This window comes from Brachionichthys hirsutus, chromosome 10 (genome assembly GCF_040956055.1).
Source record: "Brachionichthys hirsutus isolate HB-005 chromosome 10, CSIRO-AGI_Bhir_v1, whole genome shotgun sequence".
Taxonomy (NCBI): Eukaryota; Metazoa; Chordata; class Actinopteri; order Lophiiformes; family Brachionichthyidae; genus Brachionichthys; species Brachionichthys hirsutus.
The window spans coordinates 12,998,944-13,018,190 of record NC_090906.1 but is presented as its reverse complement, the minus strand read 5'-3'; the positions used below and the strand labels follow the sequence as shown (position 1 = coordinate 13,018,190).

Genomic DNA, 19,247 nt, shown 5'->3' with positions numbered 1-19,247 from the left:
CGACGCCCATCACCCACGACTTGCGCTCCAATGCCTTACGCAGCCCGCCGCACCTCCACGGTGGATTCTGTGAATGTCTCTCGCCCCTCTTCGCCCACCAACGCCATCCCCCCCGCTCGCCGTGCCACATCGGTGACGTATTCCTGATCACTTGAGGTCGTAAAGACTCTGATTGTCCACCCAGGAGTGATGGGATACCCGCGTCGCTTCATCTTCTGCTCTCTCTCTCTGTTCTTTAGTGACACACTCGGGTGATTTTTGTGTTTTTTTATTTCCCTCTATTTACAGTGACTCAATCTAAATGTTTGACTGAACGAGCCCTCAGGGTTTGGATTGTGCTTTTAAGTCTGGATTTTGCTTTTCCCTTTTGCTCTGTGGAACGGAGAGGCAGCGTGTTCAGGATGCTGTTGCACAATGGGCACAATTTCTTTTTTTTAAGTGCCGCATACAGAATGTAAATGCAAAGCAACACTTTCAATAGAGATTTAACTGTTGAAGATATTAGTGCTATTTTCTTTAAATTAAATACATTTCGATGCTTTGCAGATCTTTCTTATTTAAATGTCCTTTTCTTGTTTGCTGGCTTCGTTTCAACAGGCACCGAGTTTTCCCACATTGTGACATAGAGCGTACGTTAGAATCTTTTAGGCCAGTGTGCCTGTTGTTCGCAGGACTGTGTAGTTCTAAGAATCCGTGTTTGTGTGGCATGACATCACTTAATCCAGATATGACCAGTTCCACGTGTTTTGTGAGGTCATTCTCGGAAGCGTACGACCTGTGACAGTGTGAGAAACTTAAAGGAACAGTCCGTCCGCGGGTTCACAGGAACATTGTGCTCAACTATAGACTCAAATGGGGAGCTAGTTTTATAATAATGAAATGATGAGTCTGTAGAGTTTGTATGACAATCCAAACTTTGTGAAATCCCAAACTGATTAAAAGCAAACCCAAAAACCTTGTTTTTAATATTTTTAATTAAGAATTTTGTGGGTATTCACCTGCGATGGAGGTTGTTGTGTACACATCTGAGTATAGGATGAAATGTTCCAGCGAAGCAATTTGAGATTCATCTGATCCTCCGTTAGAGTGGAGGTGACTCCACAATGACGCAGCTGTCGTTTATGGATGGACTGTTCCTTTCAGCGGACAGCGTAGCGTGTTATTTCACACCAGAAGCTGGATTTGATCAAGTAAATATAGGTATGATTTTGGTTATAATTGACATAAACAGCTGCTATATTCCTGCCCCCCCCCCACGATAATTTGCCGCTATTGGGAACAGCACCTCCTGTCTCTGTCCCGGGTCTCTGTCCCGGGGCTCTGTCCCGGGGCTCTGTCCCGGGGCTGTGTCCCGGGGCTCTGTCCCGGGGCTCTGTCCCGGGGCTCTGTCCCGGGGCTCTGTCCCGGGGCTCTGTCCCGGGGCTCTGTCCCGGGGCTCTGTCCCGGGGCTGTGTCCCGGGGCTCTGTCCCGGGGCTCTGTCCCGGGGCTCTGTCCCGGGGCTCTGTCCCGGGGCTCTGTCCCGGGGCTCTGTCCCGGGGCTCTGTCCCGGGGCTCTGTCCCGGGGCTCTGTCCCGGGGCTCTGTCCCGGGGCTCTGTCCCGGGGCTCTGTCCCGGGGCTCTGTCCCGGGGCTCTGTCCCGGGGCTCTGTCCCGGGGCTCTGTCCCAGGTCTCTGTGCATCTGCAACATGCTGCCACTCTGGCATCAGCCACTAGAGGTCTGCATGGCCTTTTTAACTACTGAACGCTCAACTCTGTACAGAAGATGACAACATGATTGCATGGAACTTGTTACTGTAATAATAACCTATACAGCATAAAGATGTTTTTGATAACCGGCATAAATGAAATTGACCAACAACAGACAGACTTTGCCTTTGAGCACATGGTATCTAAGGATCTCATTTCTTTCTTTCTGTTTTTTTTAGATTAGAAAGGTTGTTTCTTCATTCTCATTTTTCCAGTTGCTGGGGTTTCATGTATTTCACTTTAGGGAAGAGAATGGGTTTCCGTTTGGTTATTCCAGTATGGGAATGTTCAAGAATTTGTGAATGGAGTGTGGTTTACACTGAGGAGCAGTGAATCCTGGGTAATGAAGTTCTATGATTGTACATTGAAGGGCTCGGTGTGGGCGCAGGCTCTAGAGACCCTTTACAATCCTTTTAGGGTCTGCAAACTTCACCAGTGTGGAAGTTAAAGATCTCTTCCTTTAATGAGCATTGAAGGCGTGATCAAGGTCAGATCAATAACTGGCCGATGGTCCCCTTCTTTCTTTGTAGAGAAACGGTCTCTAGAACCCGAGTTCCGCCTTGGATAAATTAAAAGGATTCTCTGTATTGCCTTGTTAATATTAAATGTGGACACACCATTTTATAAAGGACAAAGACATGCAAATAAAGATAATTTATCTTGTTATTTATTTAGATTGTCATCTTTCTTTCATGCACCATTTTCAAATATAAAATCATTTGTCATGTACATGTCGGATGGATTTTTCTGCGATGTGTTCCCAGAGGAAGTGGCCGGGGAGAGGGAAGTCTGGGCTTCGCTGCTTAGGCTGCTCCCCCCTTGTCCTGACCCCGGATAGGCAGTCAGAAGATGGATGATTTATTAAATAAAGTCAGACAGTGCAGCTGGAAGTTCCTGTTTGTAGAGTCTCTCTTAAACCTGTGTGTGTTGCTCTTTGACTTTCTGTCTCTTTCATACTCCCTGAAATAATACTCTATTAGCTTTGTTTGACTGATCCTGTTTGACTTCTAGTGTTTAGCCCCGATGTCATTAAAGTGTACGAGAAAAATGACAACTGTTCTAAATGAAGATATTTTATTGCTCTCCACAACCCAAATCAAAAACAAATCCAAACATGATAGAGGACACATCGTGGGGGATTCAGAATTCCAGAAGAAGAATACACAGGAAGAAAAGAGCTTCATCCAATGAGAGAGCGCTTTGAAGACGCATCCTTTGAGACACAAAGAGTAAGATCAATATGTTGAATAATGATCGGTTTCTGGTTGGAGCCGGTGGAATTCCCTGTCAGGGTTTGGCATGAAATGGTGATGGAGTGGTTGTCAAACAGGTGAGAAGAAAGAGCGGATGGACTGTTAGAGAATGAGAGGTATGTGGGGCTTATGGCTCTTAGATTTCAAGTGAGCTGTCCTACAACTATCACTTCAGAATCGATATTCATCATGGTCTTTCCGTCGGTCTCCACACTACAGTTTGGGCGGTGAAGTAACTCCAGGACCCCAGCTTTTACATCAGGAGGGGCTGACTTCCTGAAGTGCAGCACCTCAGTAATGAAATCAAGCATCAGCCCTCCTTCCTCCTCCTCCTCGGTGAAGCACGCCGTGATATCCAGTTCAGATGGCAGCAGGAAGCTCCGGTAGCTCACTCCTTTGGAGTCCAGGTACTGTTTGATTTCATCAATGACCACAACTCCGATGTCTGGTTGACGGAACCAGTCGCCGTAGACCCTGTCCAGCTTTGACCAACCACAATCACCTGGAATAGCAAACATGGAAACAACAGTAAGAATTTATGGTTTGATCCTCCAAAAAAATCACATTTAAAGGGGACATATTATGAAAAACTCACATTCCCATGTTTCTACACTCTTGTGTTTATTTTGGGTCCTTAAGAAGCCCAAAACAGCTAAATAAACCATCAAGTTGATCCTTCGTAGTTTGCATAGGTCCGTAATCACCCCCTGAAACACGTCTGGAAGAAATTGCGGCCCTTCTGGCGTCAGGAGGGGCAAATGTGCACAAGAGGTATGCGCACATTTGCACACCTGAATGGATGGAGGATTTAAAGCGTTTTTACTCCGTCCTGAGTTTTTTCGCGGATCATGGCGCCGTGGGTTCATCGGCAGATTGAGCTGAAATGCCGTATTCGTTCAGATGTTTGTCTTGGTGTGAGAAGAAGATGAGAGAGAAGTGTGAAATGAAGCCATGATTTAAAGTATTCTCATTATGTCCTGAGATTGTTGGCGTCATCGCGCCGTACGTGTGTGGAAACACTCTCCTCTTGATTGTGCGCATGTCCAGCTCTCGAAGAAGAAGAGCAGAGTGCATCAAGTTTATTTTTTGTGTGTGCTGAAACGTCCCTCACGGTTACCATGGTAGCGTGCATGCGCGCGTGCTCGCTATGAACGTAGTTTTCCTTCTGGGTTTAGAGCGTTTCTGACGGACGCTGTCCTGCAGCATCTGTTTGCTATTTTGACCAAAGACTGGCACAGATATTTATATAAGTGTTTGGGAACTGCATTAACTTGTGGAAAAAGAGAATAATAGGGGACATTTTAAAGCAAAGTTCACCAAGGCAAGCAAGACCGAATGAACTGCAGCAATAAAAATAAATAAAAATAAACATCAAACTGTGGTTTATGCTATTGCTAATGTGGAAAGGTGCAATCATATTAAAAATGAAAAGAGGAAGAGCTCAGGAAATTTCAAGGGATCTGGGACATGAGTCCTCGTCCCCCCGTGGTCAGAACTGTAATACTTATACTGTATGTACTCATGTAACACTGCCAGTAACATGAAAACTCCGAAAGAAATAATCCAAGCCAGAAGCCTTCACTTGCCGTCATTCAGGCTGATAAGAAGTTTCCCGTTTGTGTTGAGGAGACTCTGGAAGAAGCTGACAGTGGCTCCACGATCCTTCACATAATACAGCATCTGTTGGGTTCAACATAGATTATAAGATAAGAGCGTAATGCGAGACGTTGGTTCTGCTTAATTCATGTGCCATGGAGTCCGAGTAACACCAACCTGAAACATGTGAATCAAGTCGGCCTTCTTGGTCATCGCTCTCTCTTTCCAGTCCTTCTCAAACTCTTGAACTGTCATGTTGTTCCACTTCCATTTGATGTAATCCAATCCTGGAGTCCGAGACACCAAATCTGCATCAACGGATATAAAAAGGATCAGGGTTGTCCTCAGTGTAAGGTACAACAGGCATAATGTTAATTCATATCATGAAACCTTTTGATGAAATGGGACCTTCCTTCCTAAATAAAGGATAAATAAAATGTAAAATAAAGGCAGAACCTTTGAATTCACTTAGCTGGTGGGGGACGGGCTCCACCACCTCAATGTCCACCGTCATCTCTGGGTTCTTCAGATGCAGCACGGACAAAAGCTTGAGGTCAAGGTCACCTACAGGCACCAATATAGATTTAAACAGCATGTTTTATAGATTCATAGAACCGTAGTTACATAAGTAACTTTCGCTCTCACCAGATCCACTTCCAACTCCGATCACGTTGATGTGAGACTTTCCATTTATAGTGCTGAGAGGGAAACAGAGAAATATTTTGAGACCTCAGAGTCGTCAAGTCGAAGTATTTATGTATATACGTATATATTTATACAGTATATTTCTAGAACGGAGGTATGATTTTCGATGTTATTGATAACTGGGTTACTCCCATTTGAGCTTACCTAGACATTACACCTGGCAGCAGATTGTGGATGAAGTCGTGCATCCGCTGAAGCATGTTGCTGCGCTGCAGAAAAAGCTGGTAGCCGTTCTGTTACCTGTTGCTGTCCGTGAACAGACTCGTCAGTGGAGATTCCATGGCTGTCATGGAGGAATGAAGGTGTTAAAAGATTTTTAAAGCTTTATTAAAGCAGTCATAGATTTGGGTTCATGTTCAGTAGAGACGATCGACACTGAAGCTCCGAAGCCCGTTTCACTGGCTGTAAAAGAAAAACTGCTTCGACACACGATGCACCCTCACTTGAATTAGAAGAGCTTTTTTGATGGAGAATGCGAATGAAGGAAACAATCCCGTGTCTGGAAACACTGACCTTGTTTCACCCGCAAAGATAAGATCGGTGATATGGAAGCGAAAGGTTTCCCTGTGGGGATTAAATGGTTCCAGAAAATAAATAAATGTTATGACAAAAACTGCTAGACTTTATAAGTCGTTCTGTCTGACATATACAGTCGGACCCATAAATATTAGAATGAAATGAAACACTGACGTGCTTGATGTGCAGACTGGCCTTTAATTTAAGGGTATTTACATACAAATCAGCTGAACAGTGTAAGAATTACAACACATTATATAGGTGCCTCCCACATTTTATGGGACCAAAAGTAATTGGACAACTTAACAATCATAAATCAAATTATCAAAGTCCTTCAGAATAATTCCCACAAAAGTAATTCTACTGTTGAATTGGAATCTTCTCAATCACATTCACTTCAGGAGGGTACATGATCCAGACCCAGGGATGTCCTTGTGAATATTACCACCATAAAGTGGTTCCACTGAACTGCATCAGAACTCCTCACAAACCTCCAGTCATACCTCCAATCAAAATTATCTTCCAAGGAACTAACAGCTCGTAAATACATTGATATTTCAAAGTGCAACACTTGGAATTGTGTCGACAATGATTCTCAGAATGAAGACTCAGCTGTGACGTCACTGCTTTTGTGTTGGAACTTGAATCAACAGGATGTGTGAATTTAGTGCTGCTAAAACAGAAGGTCACCACTAGGTGGCACCGGTAGGGTCTTTATTTGAGGCTTCGAAGCTTCAAATCAGGAAGAAGCCCCAAAAGCTTCACAAGGCTTCATCTGCCCAGGGGCGTCACTAGGTTTTAAGGACAGGGGGGGGGCTTAGCCCCCAGGAGATGCACAGGATGTGAGCAAATGCAGCGTACGAGCACAAAACCTCAAACGGCTAACAAGGGCTGATAAATTATACGTTATTATTATTTCAGTCTGTTTTTCAATACAGTTCAACAACAAACAGTTTTAGACTAACAGGATGTTTACAGCATTAACAATAAAAAAATGGCTACAATTACAAGCGACTCGGTGGATGGAAGCATCAAAGAATGCGTCTGTTTCTAAGAGTCGATCTCTCTGTTGTGATTCTGAAGCTCGTCTTCTTCAATGACTGCAAGACTGTGAAGTCTTTTCTGCCCCGTTGTTTGACGCAGCCAGGAATGCAACCGACGCAGTGCAACCGACGCAGTGAAACCGACGCAGTGCACTAAAGGACCGTTCACATGAACAGCTGCTTACGGGCACTGTTAGGGCAACTTGGGTAGAACCTTCAGAGAGGGTAGCATGTCTGAATCAAGGAGGTTGTGAACAGACAATATATCTTTGGGAGAAGATCCAGCCTCTGTTTACGGGTCACCAGAACCTCCTCTGTTTTCAGGCTGGAGTGTTTTGAGAGTTCATTAAATTGTGATCCACTCAAGAGGTTCTCACATTTAGGCCTGCATGCTGGATGCCTTTTAGTAGCTCTGCATCTACTGCAGAATCTGAACTCAAGCTCGCCAGCCATCCTATCAACACAAGGGAAAAGTAACTCTCCTTTCAATGTGTCTGAGTTGTTCCATTCAGTGCGTGAACCTGCAGGTTCCTCCAGGTTCTCCAGGTTCTGCAGGTTCTGCAGGTCTCTGCCCCTGATTCAGAGAGACTGTGGGCGTGGCTCAGGGCTGTGGTTCTCCCATACAGCTCCATGGCTAATGCATCTGTGCGTTTGCCCTTAAGTGTGTCACACACTACCTAAATGTTACTACCAGCAGTGATAAACTTACTTCTTTAAAAACTTTCTCATATCCATTCTTCACCCATCCATTCACGTTCTTCTCCTAAAGCTCTTCTATTATGCTCTGTGTGCGTCAAACACGCTGCAGGGACCGACAATTAGCGCGGTCACAGGGAAAACGTGGACTGGCGTTTCAGTGATGTGTGGGCATTCAGGTGGAACGGGTTCTCTACCTTACGCCATGAAGTGAGGGGAAACAGATCCATGATCAGATTTAAGTCAATAATGACAGGTTACATGTTTTTAAACATATATTCTGGCGGTTTTAATAGAATATGTCGGCATTTTTTGGTCACTGAACAAAAAAAAGAAAAATATTTTTTATTTTTATAAAACAACCCAAAATTATTTAGGGGGGCTTAAGAATATTTTAGGGGGGCTGAAGCCCCCCTAAAATAGGCCTAACGACGCCACTGCATCCGCCCATCTTTTATTATTATTTTTTAAACAAAGAAAGAAAGAAAGAACAATTCACATCAATTTCTCTTTTGAATTTTTTCATGTCGTGGTTGGCGGGGTAATATTTATGAATAATTTTAAAATACATTTCTTTCACATTATTTGTAACAAAAAACTTATTGGGAATTGTCCATACTTTTGTCCAGTTGATATCATTTACAAAATAATTCCAGTATGAGACAACGCGTTTTAAATAATGCACGTATATTCCTATTGTGTTTCTCATCCGCCCTTCTCAAAAGTTCAGTATTGTGAAACAGAACATCCAGTTACCTTTTTTTTCTTCAGGAAGAGGAGCAGAAATACGCTGAACCAAAAAGATGTGTACTTGTACCCACGGAAAAAAAATAAGGCGGTGATGTCGTTCTGTGTAAAAGGCTCCTATTAATTAGTAGGTTCTGGTGTTGAAGCTGTGCAGTCACAATTGGAGCAGGGTTGTTGGAAAGCACCTGCAGATCATGCGGTGGGTTTATATTCTCTCTCTCTCTCTCTCTCTCTCTCTCTCTCCCTCCCTTCCCCTCCCTCCTTCCAATCAGCTCCCAATAAATCTAATGATTGGGCAAATGAATATTGAAGGGAAGCAATCAGAGATGGGAAAAATGAAAGCCCAACTCTCACTAAGGACTAATGCGTTCAATATTTAATGCATAACTGGAATGTGAATGCGACCTTAATAAAAACAGACGAGGACGAATCGTTTCCTGATCCGCTGGCAATTAAAATAGTAACGATTACTTTTGGAAAAAAAAGTTAACGTAATATTACTCAAAATTTAGAAGTAGTTCATTGCACTACTCATTACTGGTGAAAAGTAATATTATTACTTTTAGTTACTAATTACTTTAATTACTTTCCCAACACTGTGGATAGGACATTACTAAAATAATAGTTGTTTCTCCTGACCTTATTTTCAATATGAGGAAGTGGACGTTTGATCTATTTTGGTGAGGATGGGCAGAGGCCTTTGATGCTCATATTTGCTGGGTTAAATGAGCGGATCGATGACGATCACCTCAGAGCTGCTGTCTAGCATAATCTTTCCATTGGACTTCACACTGCAGTCTGGGTGGCCAAGCATCTCCAGGACTCCTGCTTTTAGTTCAGCTGAGGCCGACTTTCTGAAGTTCAGCACCTCAGTTATATAATCAAGAATCAGGTCTCCGTTCTTATCCCCCTCATTGAAGCACTCTGTGATGTCGACCTGACTTTGCAGACAGTAGCTCTGGTAGCGCTGCCCCTTGGCGTCCAGTTCACGTTTCACGTCGTCACTGAACGGGCAGAGCCAGCCGGCGAACTCTTTGTAGTATTTCTTTTCCAACCGTGACCAACCGTTGTCACCTGGAACAGATGACAAAATGAACAATGCTAAAATCTTAATACCATATGAAGCATGTATGTATTTGTGCAAAAATGTTCTTGACAAGTCTTCTGGAAACAAGTAGCACTTTGGATTAATGGCATCAGAGCTGTTTGTCTGGCTCGTGTTGGGAAAGAAATTGGATGGTGACCACCAATCCCCGAAGCCATGGGCCGCGCTATTGCTGAGGACATATTGTATACGATGCAGAATCCAAAGAATTATGACAGAAATGCCCCATAAAATGATACAACCTGAGACCAGATCGACCGCTTACCAGTCTGGATACTGATTAGAAGTTTTCCATTCTTGTTGAGGAGACTCTGCAAGAAGCTGATGGTGTGTCGAAAGTCCTTCACGTAATACAGCATCTGTTGATTTCAGCACAGACAACCAGCTAAGAACTTGATACCAGACAGATGTTCTGTTAGGATTCACCACTATGGAGGTCTGCAAAAGGAACACGACTTGTATGTACCAAGTGTAGTGTAATATGGCTACTATGGCAACACTGACCTGGAACATGTGAATTAAGTCAACCTTCTTGGTCGTCTCGTTCTCTTTCCAGTCCTTCTCAAACTCTTCAACTGTCAATTGCTTCCAGCTACAGTTGATGTAATCTAAACCCGGAGTCTGAGACACCAGATCTGCATCAACAGAATCAATTATAACAACAAAGTTACGTGTAAGTATGATTGAAATGTCAAAAATGAAATCGTTTGGTATATAAGATAAATGTGTGCCTGTAAAGAAAGTACCTTTGTATTGATGGAAAAAGTGGGTGCTTGGCTCCACCACCTCATTAGCCACGGTCACCTCTGGGTACTTCAGATGGATGGCAGAGAGCATGTCCAAGTCAAGGTGGCCTGCAGGCAGCAACACAGTCTGAGCAACACATCAATCCATCCATTGTTTTTGTAAATGCGATGATTGTAATCTTTTTTGTCTCCAGCCACATTGCGAGTCACAGGGCTGCTGGAGCCTATCTCAGCTGCCTATGGGCCATGGGCGTACATATAGTCCATTTAGACTGTAAATATGTACATACTCGCTTGAAACGCCGCTGCAAATGCATCCTGCTCGTCACTAAACACTGATTTTTTAATTACCCGTCGTAACTCGGAGTCATCGTTAAACGAGTTTATCGTTCAGTGACGACCGACTGTGTAAATGACACACGGTGGCGTTCGTCCAGAAAGGCTTTGCCAGTTTTAGCAGATGGTTCAGAGTTCAGTTCCAATGTACGAGTGTGTGTTCCCACCAGATCCACTTCCAAACACAATGACGTTTAGGACGGACTTTCCATTTAGAGCGCTGGTGAGGGAAGAGAAACATATTTTGAGTCTTCAGAAGAGCCAAGTTTCATGGAAGAAATGACACGAAGTGTTTGAAAGTATGAAACTGCAAATCACATTTCTTGCTTTAACAAAATGAAGTTCTCTTCTGGGACATAACAAGCGCCCCCTCCCCTTTCCCTTTAAGGAGCAACTGAATGCCTTTGGGGCAATTCTTCCAGGTCATCCTTCCTGTTCTGCCTGTTGTTGAAATAAGAACCTGTTTTTCTCCTGCACTGACAAACCTCACCTGACCACTATTGTACACACGTTATCAAGTCAGAAGTTAGTAACACTTTACTTTATTGCATGTTGGCAAGTAAAATGTGAGTGTGGACGATTACCTGGACATTATATCTGGCAGCTCATTTTTGAAGAAGTCCCGCATACCTTGATGCTCATTGCAGCACTCGTGTAAATGTTGGTACGCTTGGCGGTACCTACCACCATCAGTGTGCACAGAAGGCAGTGTAGATGGCATGCTCTGTCAAAAGTATCCACAAACAGGCCAGTTCACTTTGTGTAGATTATAGATTATGTTTCAAATGAATTTACTGATGAGATAAGAATAGATTAAAACCAAGTTGCCATGGAAATTCCTCTTGCTACTGTGTCTGTTTGCACAGCTCAGTGTAACACGCTCTGACTTGTTTAACTTCATTGCTGGTTACTCAACAGCGGATCCCTTTCTGACTTCCTCCAATGAAGTTGAATATCATGAAAGTCAAATTGAAAATTTCCCTCTGTGTGAAGAGTATTATCTGCACGTTCCTCAGCAAGGAAATACACGACAGGGAATACTTTGGTTCAACGTATGTGCTGCTTGCAATAAATATAAAATGTAGCTACTAACAGATACTGTAGGTTTTAAAGATACTTTATGTATTTAAATGAGTCGATCCAGCAGAAAAATTGAATCAATTAATCAAAACTGATTTATTTGGATGAAACAAACTAGAAATTCTGCTGCTGAAGCCGTTTAACATCGTTGAATCTTAAATTTGAATACAAATGTTTTTGTACTTACATGAAGTGACGGATGCGTCATCCAGACAGATCAACAGACAGGAATTAAATCAGTTTCGTTCTACGCGTGGGATAAAAGGTGTGCCAGTCCAATGACAAAATGCTGATTGTTAACCCATTAACACTCGGTCTACCAGAATTCTGCTACTACTAGATTGACCATCGCAGTCATTTTGACTGCTCGGACATTATAATTTGGATTATTGTTATAATGACCTAAGAAAAACATCAGGCCACTAAATCAAAACTATAATGATTGTTTTATGTTTTATTTAAACCATGTTATATTGAAATTTTTGAAAGCAGCCAACATGACTGCCTTGGCAGTTCTAGTGTTAAATTGATTGTGTAAATAAAATAAGTTGGAGAAATCCACAGTAAACGATTCCTGCAGAGTCATTAGTATGTTTTTTTAGATCAATGAACAAAATTGACATCGAATATTTCTTCCTTTTTTGCATCTTCCTCTTAAACCCGAGACAATGGTATTTTTGCCACCACAACTTGGGGGCTCATCTGGGTTCTTTCGTGATCCAGTATCACGTTGAGGAGTGACTGAAAAGATTTTCAAAGACCGATTCTCCCCTACAAAACCCTGGTGGAGAAGACAAGTTATATTATCATGGTCTGTGTATGTTCTCAGTTATCCAGGCCAATTGTTGCGGACTGGTGCGAGAGGACCCCAGGGAACAGAGGGAGGAGACGGTGCGATCGTGGACTTTATGTTTTACTGGCACACGTCCATCAGGAAACACAATATCCTGGAGCCGCACACAGGATTGCGGGGTGGCTGGAGCCCAATGAAAATATCTATATAACAAAAAACACAGCCGAGAAAGAAAAACCAAAAACAAAACCGGTCACAAAAAAAAGAAAACGCTACGCAGGACCCGGGAGCACGGATCAGCTGCGGTCGGCAAGGGCGAGGCAAGACGCAGGGACGGGGAGCGGCAGAAAGACGTGCTGCACGTAGAGACGAGATCTGAAGAATAGTCCGACTGGGAACGGCGGGCGGAGCAGGGGTTATGAGGGCTGGTGACGATTTGCCTCAATCTGCCTCAGGTGCGCAGCCAATCCGCACACCGCAGGTCCTGGAGCGAGAGGCAGACACAGGTGTACGTGATAAGGAAAATTAACAACGGAAACAAGACCGCAAGGGCTTTTTTGAAATGCTCCTCTTAGACAGGATGTTTGACTTTATTTGTACTGTAATACATGTTACTGTGTGACTGTACTTGTACCCTAACATTCTATCTAATAAATATATTCATCATCATCATCGACAAGTGCAGCAACATGACCCTCACACCAATGGCATCATGGTAAAATCACGAATAGCAAAAATAGAAGAATCAACTGGACTTGTTCAAGTTTGACTGAAAGCGTTCCACCTCTCATCCAAGAGGCTTCTTCAGTTCTGAGAGAATGGTGGAGAGTTTAGATACTTTTACTCCTGATGGAGCAGAAAAAAAGGACACAAAGAAGGGACCGAAACCACCAAGGAAATCAGACTCCCCAGGAGTATTAGCATTTCCTTTCATGAATGCTAATGCTACCCTGGAGTCATTACCGTCCAGTTGCCATTAACCCACCCACACCGACCAGTATCTTATTTTTGATTCCCACCACCCACTGAAGCACAAGTTAGGGGTAATCAGAACCCTGAACTACCGGGCCCAAAACATCAGATTGCCTTGGTGGTTTCGGTCCCTTCTTTGTTTTTAAATTTTGGAAAGCACATTGTGACCCTGAGTTGTCCTTGAACGTTGTAAACTTTAAAATTCTCAAGTGTAGGTGAAGTTACCCACTGCGAGGTGAAGTTACCCACTGCGCCACTTATATTGAGTTGATTACCACTATTATTTCATTATCATTGTTAAACATAACCTTGCCATTTGACTCCACGCTACAATCCGGGTGGCGAATGAACTCCATGATCCCAGCTTTTAGTTCAGGTGAGGATGACTGACTGAAGTGCAGCACCTCAGTAAGAAAATCAAGCATCATCTCTCCTTCCTCATCCCCCTCAATAAAACAAGCCGTGACATCTATTTGAGATGGCAGCAAATACGTCTGGTAGCGCAGTCCTTTGGAGTCCAAATACTGTTTGATGTTATCAGCAGTGATATTGAAGGAATCAGTCAGCTGGACGCCGTAGGCCTTGTCCAGCTTTGCCCATCCACTATTTTCTGGAATAAATGACAATCAACAATAAGAAGGTCGAGGTGCTGTAAAATTGTATTGAAGCACAATATCGCTTTGATCTGAATGCTACATATTCAAAAATAACAATTCTAAAATTCAAGTCCTTGTATTAGCTATTTGCTCATCTGTGTATCTGCATTTAGCACAGATGGTGATAGGAGGCTACGACACACAGTGGGCTGGTTCATACATGTCTGATGGTGGGTGCCGAAGGTGGAGTAGAAACATAGCAGAACTGATATACTATTTAAGAACGGGTGCATTCACTCAACCGGCAAGGAGACTGATAACAAGCTTCCCATTTGTGTCGAGGAGACTCTTGAAGAAGTCGATGGTGGCGCTGAAGTCCTCGTAGTACAGCATCTGTCGGTTTTACCACAGACAATGGGCAGGCTGACTGATGCTCCAGTAATGTTCTGTTAGGATTGACCGTCCACGACGAAGACACCAACCTGGAACATGAGAATGACGTCCACCTTCTTTGTCCTCTTGTTCTCTTTCCAATGCGCCTCAAAAGATTCAGCAGTCATTTCATACCAGTGAAATTTGATGTGATCTAATCCTGGAGCCCGAGCCACCAAATCTGCATCAACAGATGGAAAATGGAGTTATGGGATGTATTTTAAGAACAATGTAACAATATTGACTGATCATTTTTTGTTACTCAGGTATTATAGTGACATTTACACTCTAATAAAGTAACATGAGCTTTTAATGACAGTCTAGGAATCAGATTTAATAATCCCATAGGGAAATTATATCGGCAACATTGCTCCACTCAACAAAGAAACAGAATAACAATATGTACATTTTCGTTTTGCAGTAATAGATAAAGAAAACAATAATATATACAAATACTTACAAGTAATAGAAGTTTACAATGATGCATTGTATAAATTAAATGACACAGGAACAAATGACCTTCTAAATCACAGTCATTAAATTTGGAAAATCTTTTGGGGTATAGGAACATGTGTGGCAAACAGCTCTTTGATAAGTACCGGTGAGAGAATTGCGTGGCGATAAAGGGCGTACCTCTGTATTGATCTAGCTGCTGGAGGATGGGCTCCACCACCTCATTCTCCACAGTCACCTCTGGGTACTTCCGGTGGAACGCAGAGATGATGTTGAGGTCGAGCTCACCTGCAGGAACCAACTGAGCTTTCAAATTTTCATTGCTGGATGAATGCAAAATGCAAAAGGGTACCTAAAGTGTAGCACCAGGATTTATGTGTGTATTCTGGATCGTGTGCGTTCTCACCAGATCCACTTCCAACTCCGATGATGTTTAGCTCGGACATATCTTTTACACTGCTGAAGGTAGAGCAGAACAAATATTGAAATTCTTCAGAGGAGTCAATTCAAGGAAAGTCTTGTCCGATGTCTGATGACTGTGGAACATCACCTTTCCAGAATATCTGGAAGCAGATTGTCGATGAAGTTCTGCATGGAGTCATACTCATCGGAGCGTTGCAGGAATTGCTGGAACGATTTGTGGTACCTGTCTCCATTAGTAAACAGCGATATCATGCCTAGTTATCTGGAAAAAAAACAAAAAAGAAATCCGGAATAGCAGTACGCAATGATCAGAACTTGATACCAGACAGATGTTCTGTTAGGATTCACCACTGTGGAGGTCTGCAAAAGGAACACGACTTGTATGTACCAAGTGTAGTGTAATATGGCTACTATGGCAACACTGACCTGGAACATGTGAATTAAGTCAACCTTCTTGGTCGTCTCGTTCTCTTTCCAGTCCTTCTCAAACTCTTCAACTGTCAATTGCTTCCAGCTACAGTTGATGTAATCTAAACCCGGAGTCTGAGACACCAGATCTGCATCAACAGAATCAATTATAACAACAAAGTTACGTGTAAGTATGATTGAAATGTCAAAAATGAAATCGTTTGGTATATAAGATAAATGTGTGCCTGTAAAGAAAGTACCTTTGTATTGATGGAAAAAGTGGGTGCTTGGCTCCACCACCTCATTAGCCACGGTCACCTCTGGGTACTTCAGATGGATGGCAGAGAGCATGTCCAAGTCAAGGTGGCCTGCAGGCAGCAACACAGTCTGAGCAACACATCAATCCATCCATTGTTTTTGTAAATGCGATGATTGTAATCTTTTTTGTCTCCAGCCACATTGCGAGTCACAGGGCTGCTGGAGCCTATCTCAGCTGCCTATGGGCCATGGGCGTACATATAGTCCATTTAGACTGTAAATATGTACATACTCGCTTGAAACGCCGCTGCAAATGCATCCTGCTCGTCACTAAACACTGATTTTTTAATTACCCGTCGTAACTCAGAGTCATCGTTAAACGAGTTTATCGTTCGGTGACGACCGACTGTGTAAATGACACACGGTGGCGTTCGTCCAGAAAGGCTTTGCCAGTTTTAGCAGATGGTTCAGAGTTCAGTTCCAATGTACGAGTGTGTGTTCCCACCAGATCCACTTCCAAACGCAATGACGTTTAGGACGGACTTTCCACTTAGAGCGCTGGTGAGGGAAGAGAAACATATTTTGAGTCTTCAGAAGAGCCAAGTTTCATGGAAGAAATGACACAAAGTGTTTGAAAGTATGAAACTGCAAATCATATTTATTGATTTAACAAAATGAAGTTCTCTTCTGGGACGTAACAAGCGCCCCCTCCCCTTTCCCTTTAAGGGGCAACTGAATGCCTTTGGGGCAATTCTTCCAGGTCATCCTTCCTGTTCTGCCTGTTGTTGAAATAAGAACCTGTTTTTCTCCTGCACTGACAAACCTCACCTGACCACTATTGTACACACGTTATCAAGTCAGAAGTTAGTAACACTTTACTTTATTGCATGTTGGCAAGTAAAATGTGAGTGTGGACGATTACCTGGACATTATATCTGGCAGCTCATTTTTGAAGAAGTCCCGCATACCTTGATGCTCATTGCAGCACTCGTGTAAATGTTGGTACGCTTGGCGGTACCTACCACCATCAGTGTGCACAGAAGGCAGTGTAGATGACATGCTCTGTCAAAAGTATCCACAAACAGGCCAGTTCACTTTGTGTAGATTATAGATTATGTTTCAAATGAATTTACTGACAAGATGAGAAAACAAAGTTTCCAGCGGATTGCTTTCTGACTTCCTCCAATGAAGTTGAATATCATGAAAGTCAAATTGAAAATTTCCCTCTGTATGAATAGTATTATCTGCACATTCCTCAGCAAGGAAATACACGACAGGGAATACTTTGGTTCAACGTATGTGCTGCTTGCAATAAATATAAAATGTAGATGGAAAATAAGCGACAGATGTGTATTGAAGATATTTAATGTATTTAACTAAATCAATCAAGCAGACACGTTGAATGAATGGCTCAAAAATGATTTGTTTGGATGAAACAAACTAGAAATTCTGCTGTTTAACAAGACTTGTGTGTACTTACATGTAGTGATGGCTGCGAGTTGCTCCAGAAACATCTCTAGAATGGAATGAAGTCTTTCGGCAGTTTTCTTTTGTGGTGGAAGGTGTGTCAGTCCAACGACAAAACCCATCTAATAGATTGTGATAATGGAATGAAATGTTGAGGGTGTTCATCTTAAACCCGAGACAACTGGGTTTTTTGCAACCCCAACTTGTGGCCTAGTCTGGGATGTGTCTCGTGATTCAGACCACCCTTTTGCCTCTGCTTTCCTCCCATCCGTCATCTTTTGTAAAAATGGACATAGAGCAAAACAAGTCCACTATTTGGGTTATGTGATCACAAATCCCACTCCCACAATGTTGCTGCAAAATTGCTGCGATAATCAATGTCATAGCAGTTGTCTGACAGAAATTCACTATTACTCCTTCGACAATGTTGTGCTTCTTCAAAAGTGCAGAATATTAAGTAGAAGTATTACTAAGTATTTCAACATGGCCGATTGGCATTGAGTCTGGATCCATCCTTGGACTCTTGGTTTGTCAGTTGCTTCATCAATAATCCTACAAATACTGCTAACATGATAGCAGGGGACGCGTCAACCCAGAAAACACTGCCAGTGTAAAATCGTTAGGAGTTTTTGCAAAAACTGGGCGAAATACCGGCTTTCTCCCAGAAACACTTGTTTAGACCGAGTTCCTTTTAAGAAGTGTGCAACTCAACTAAAATAAAATAAAGTCTGCAAATGTATATATATACATTTGTCACGTTCAAAGTCACTTAAATCCCTGTTCTTCCCAAGTCTGATGCTCTGTCTGAATTTCAGCAAGCTGTTTTGACCACCTCTACATTGCCTAATGCATTGAGTTGCAGCCACGTGATTGGCTGATTATCTATTTGTGTTAAGGAAGGAATTGAACAGGTGTACCTAATAAACCTACCTGGGTCCATACTCTGATTTTATACCTGCATTTTCTGTTTTTAACAAGTTTAGTCCTGAAAAACAGAACAGATACTTATCGAGGAGCAGCCCAGGGAAATGCTTTGGGGCTTTGGGTGTCGCTCTGCAGTTATTCACACCAAACTTGTAGAGATAGGAGAGTTACAAAGATGTCTTTGTTGAAGCGCGTTCTCTATAGGAATCCCCCTTAGGTTAAATTGGCTCCAGTACAACAGCCCTCCTCCTATAAGTCTAAGGTATCTGAACACGTACATAAAAATACAGGCGTATGCTTTTTTGCAAGATTGAAGAAAGTGTATTTACCATTTCCATAAAAGCAAATTGTAAAATGGTTTTCAAGATTGACATTATTTTCATGCAGCTCTTTCTTTTTCTTTTTTGGATCGGTTGATACTTTCAGCCAGAAACAGCATACGGGTCTTTTTTTTCAGAAACGCAGCAGACCACTAATGTTGCCTGCGGTTGTTGGTAGCTTTGATCATTCGGTGACATGCGGCTTGTTCGTTGTTTGCACGTGTTAGTATGTTGACAAGGGCCCTCATTTGTCAGACAATGCAGTTCAATTTCTTGACTGATATTTTACACCTTTCCTCAGGGAACATGTGATATTAATAATCCAAGACAAGGTTTTACTCCCAAAGTAATATTTTTGCAAAGACATTAGCAGAGCAAACTCACCTGCCTTATGTTTTATTTTCTCATCCTCATCTCATCTTCATCCGCTTATCCGGGGCCGGGTTGCGGGGGCAGCAGCCTATTTATTTATTTATCCATTATTATATCTTTATATTATCAGTGTTTTACCAGCAGTAGTAGTTTCTGCACCTGTCTTCTGCTGCAACGAGTGAATTTCCACACCACTGGATTATTATAATCTTTCTTACTCTCCTAATGGCATTTAATGGTTTAATTCAGCAGTATTCCT

The 19,247-nt window shown here is 42.6% G+C and overlaps 2 protein-coding genes and 1 pseudogene across 2 annotated transcripts; all 3 read right to left on the bottom strand.

Moving 5' to 3' along the window:
• Window positions 1-2,872: 2,872 nt before the first annotated feature.
• Window positions 2,873-5,591, bottom strand: LOC137900367 (histamine N-methyltransferase-like; annotated as a pseudogene).
• A 2,235-nt stretch (window positions 5,592-7,826) lies between these two features.
• On the bottom strand, window positions 7,827-12,300 carry LOC137900363 (histamine N-methyltransferase-like). Its single transcript, XM_068744434.1, has 7 exons — window positions 11,758-12,300; window positions 11,075-11,214; window positions 10,658-10,710; window positions 10,155-10,262; window positions 9,913-10,043; window positions 9,674-9,767; window positions 7,827-9,377 (listed from the first exon to the last, which is right to left on the bottom strand). Exons 1-7 carry the CDS (start codon window positions 11,776-11,778, stop codon window positions 9,025-9,027), a joined length of 900 nt encoding a protein of 299 aa, XP_068600535.1. The 5' UTR covers window positions 11,779-12,300; the 3' UTR covers window positions 7,827-9,024.
• Window positions 12,301-13,592: 1,292 nt separating this feature from the next.
• On the bottom strand, window positions 13,593-15,765 carry LOC137900485 (histamine N-methyltransferase-like). Its single transcript, XM_068744576.1, has 7 exons — window positions 15,666-15,765; window positions 15,367-15,501; window positions 15,223-15,275; window positions 14,997-15,104; window positions 14,414-14,544; window positions 14,234-14,324; window positions 13,593-13,945 (listed from the first exon to the last, which is right to left on the bottom strand). The coding sequence occupies exons 2-7, from the start codon at window positions 15,489-15,491 to the stop codon at window positions 13,593-13,595; spliced, it is 861 nt and encodes a 286-aa protein (XP_068600677.1). The 5' UTR covers window positions 15,492-15,501; window positions 15,666-15,765.
• Window positions 15,766-19,247: the final 3,482 nt, after the last annotated feature.

What these genes read in the sequence shown, in the direction of transcription:
- LOC137900363 (XM_068744434.1), bottom strand. Translation starts at nt 11,778, where the DNA reads ATGACGCATCCGTCACTTCAT. An exon ending in TGACGCATCCGTCACTTCAT is followed by an intron (nt 11,215 to 11,757) that starts GTAAGTACAAAA and finishes TACTTTTGACAG; the next exon opens with AGCATGCCATCTACACTGCC. An exon ending in CTGCCAGATATAATGTCCAG is followed by an intron (nt 10,711 to 11,074) that starts GTAATCGTCCAC and finishes TTCCCTCACCAG; the next exon opens with CGCTCTAAATGGAAAGTCCG.
- LOC137900485 (XM_068744576.1), bottom strand. Translation starts at nt 15,491, where the DNA reads ATGATATCGCTGTTTACTAATGGAGACAGGTACCACAAATCGTTCCAG. An exon ending in CGGAGTTGGAAGTGGATCTG is followed by an intron (nt 15,105 to 15,222) that starts GTGAGAACGCAC and finishes TGGTTCCTGCAG; the next exon opens with GTGAGCTCGACCTCAACATC. An exon ending in ACGTCATTCTCATGTTCCAG is followed by an intron (nt 14,325 to 14,413) that starts GTTGGTGTCTTC and finishes TAAAACCGACAG; the next exon opens with ATGCTGTACTACGAGGACTT.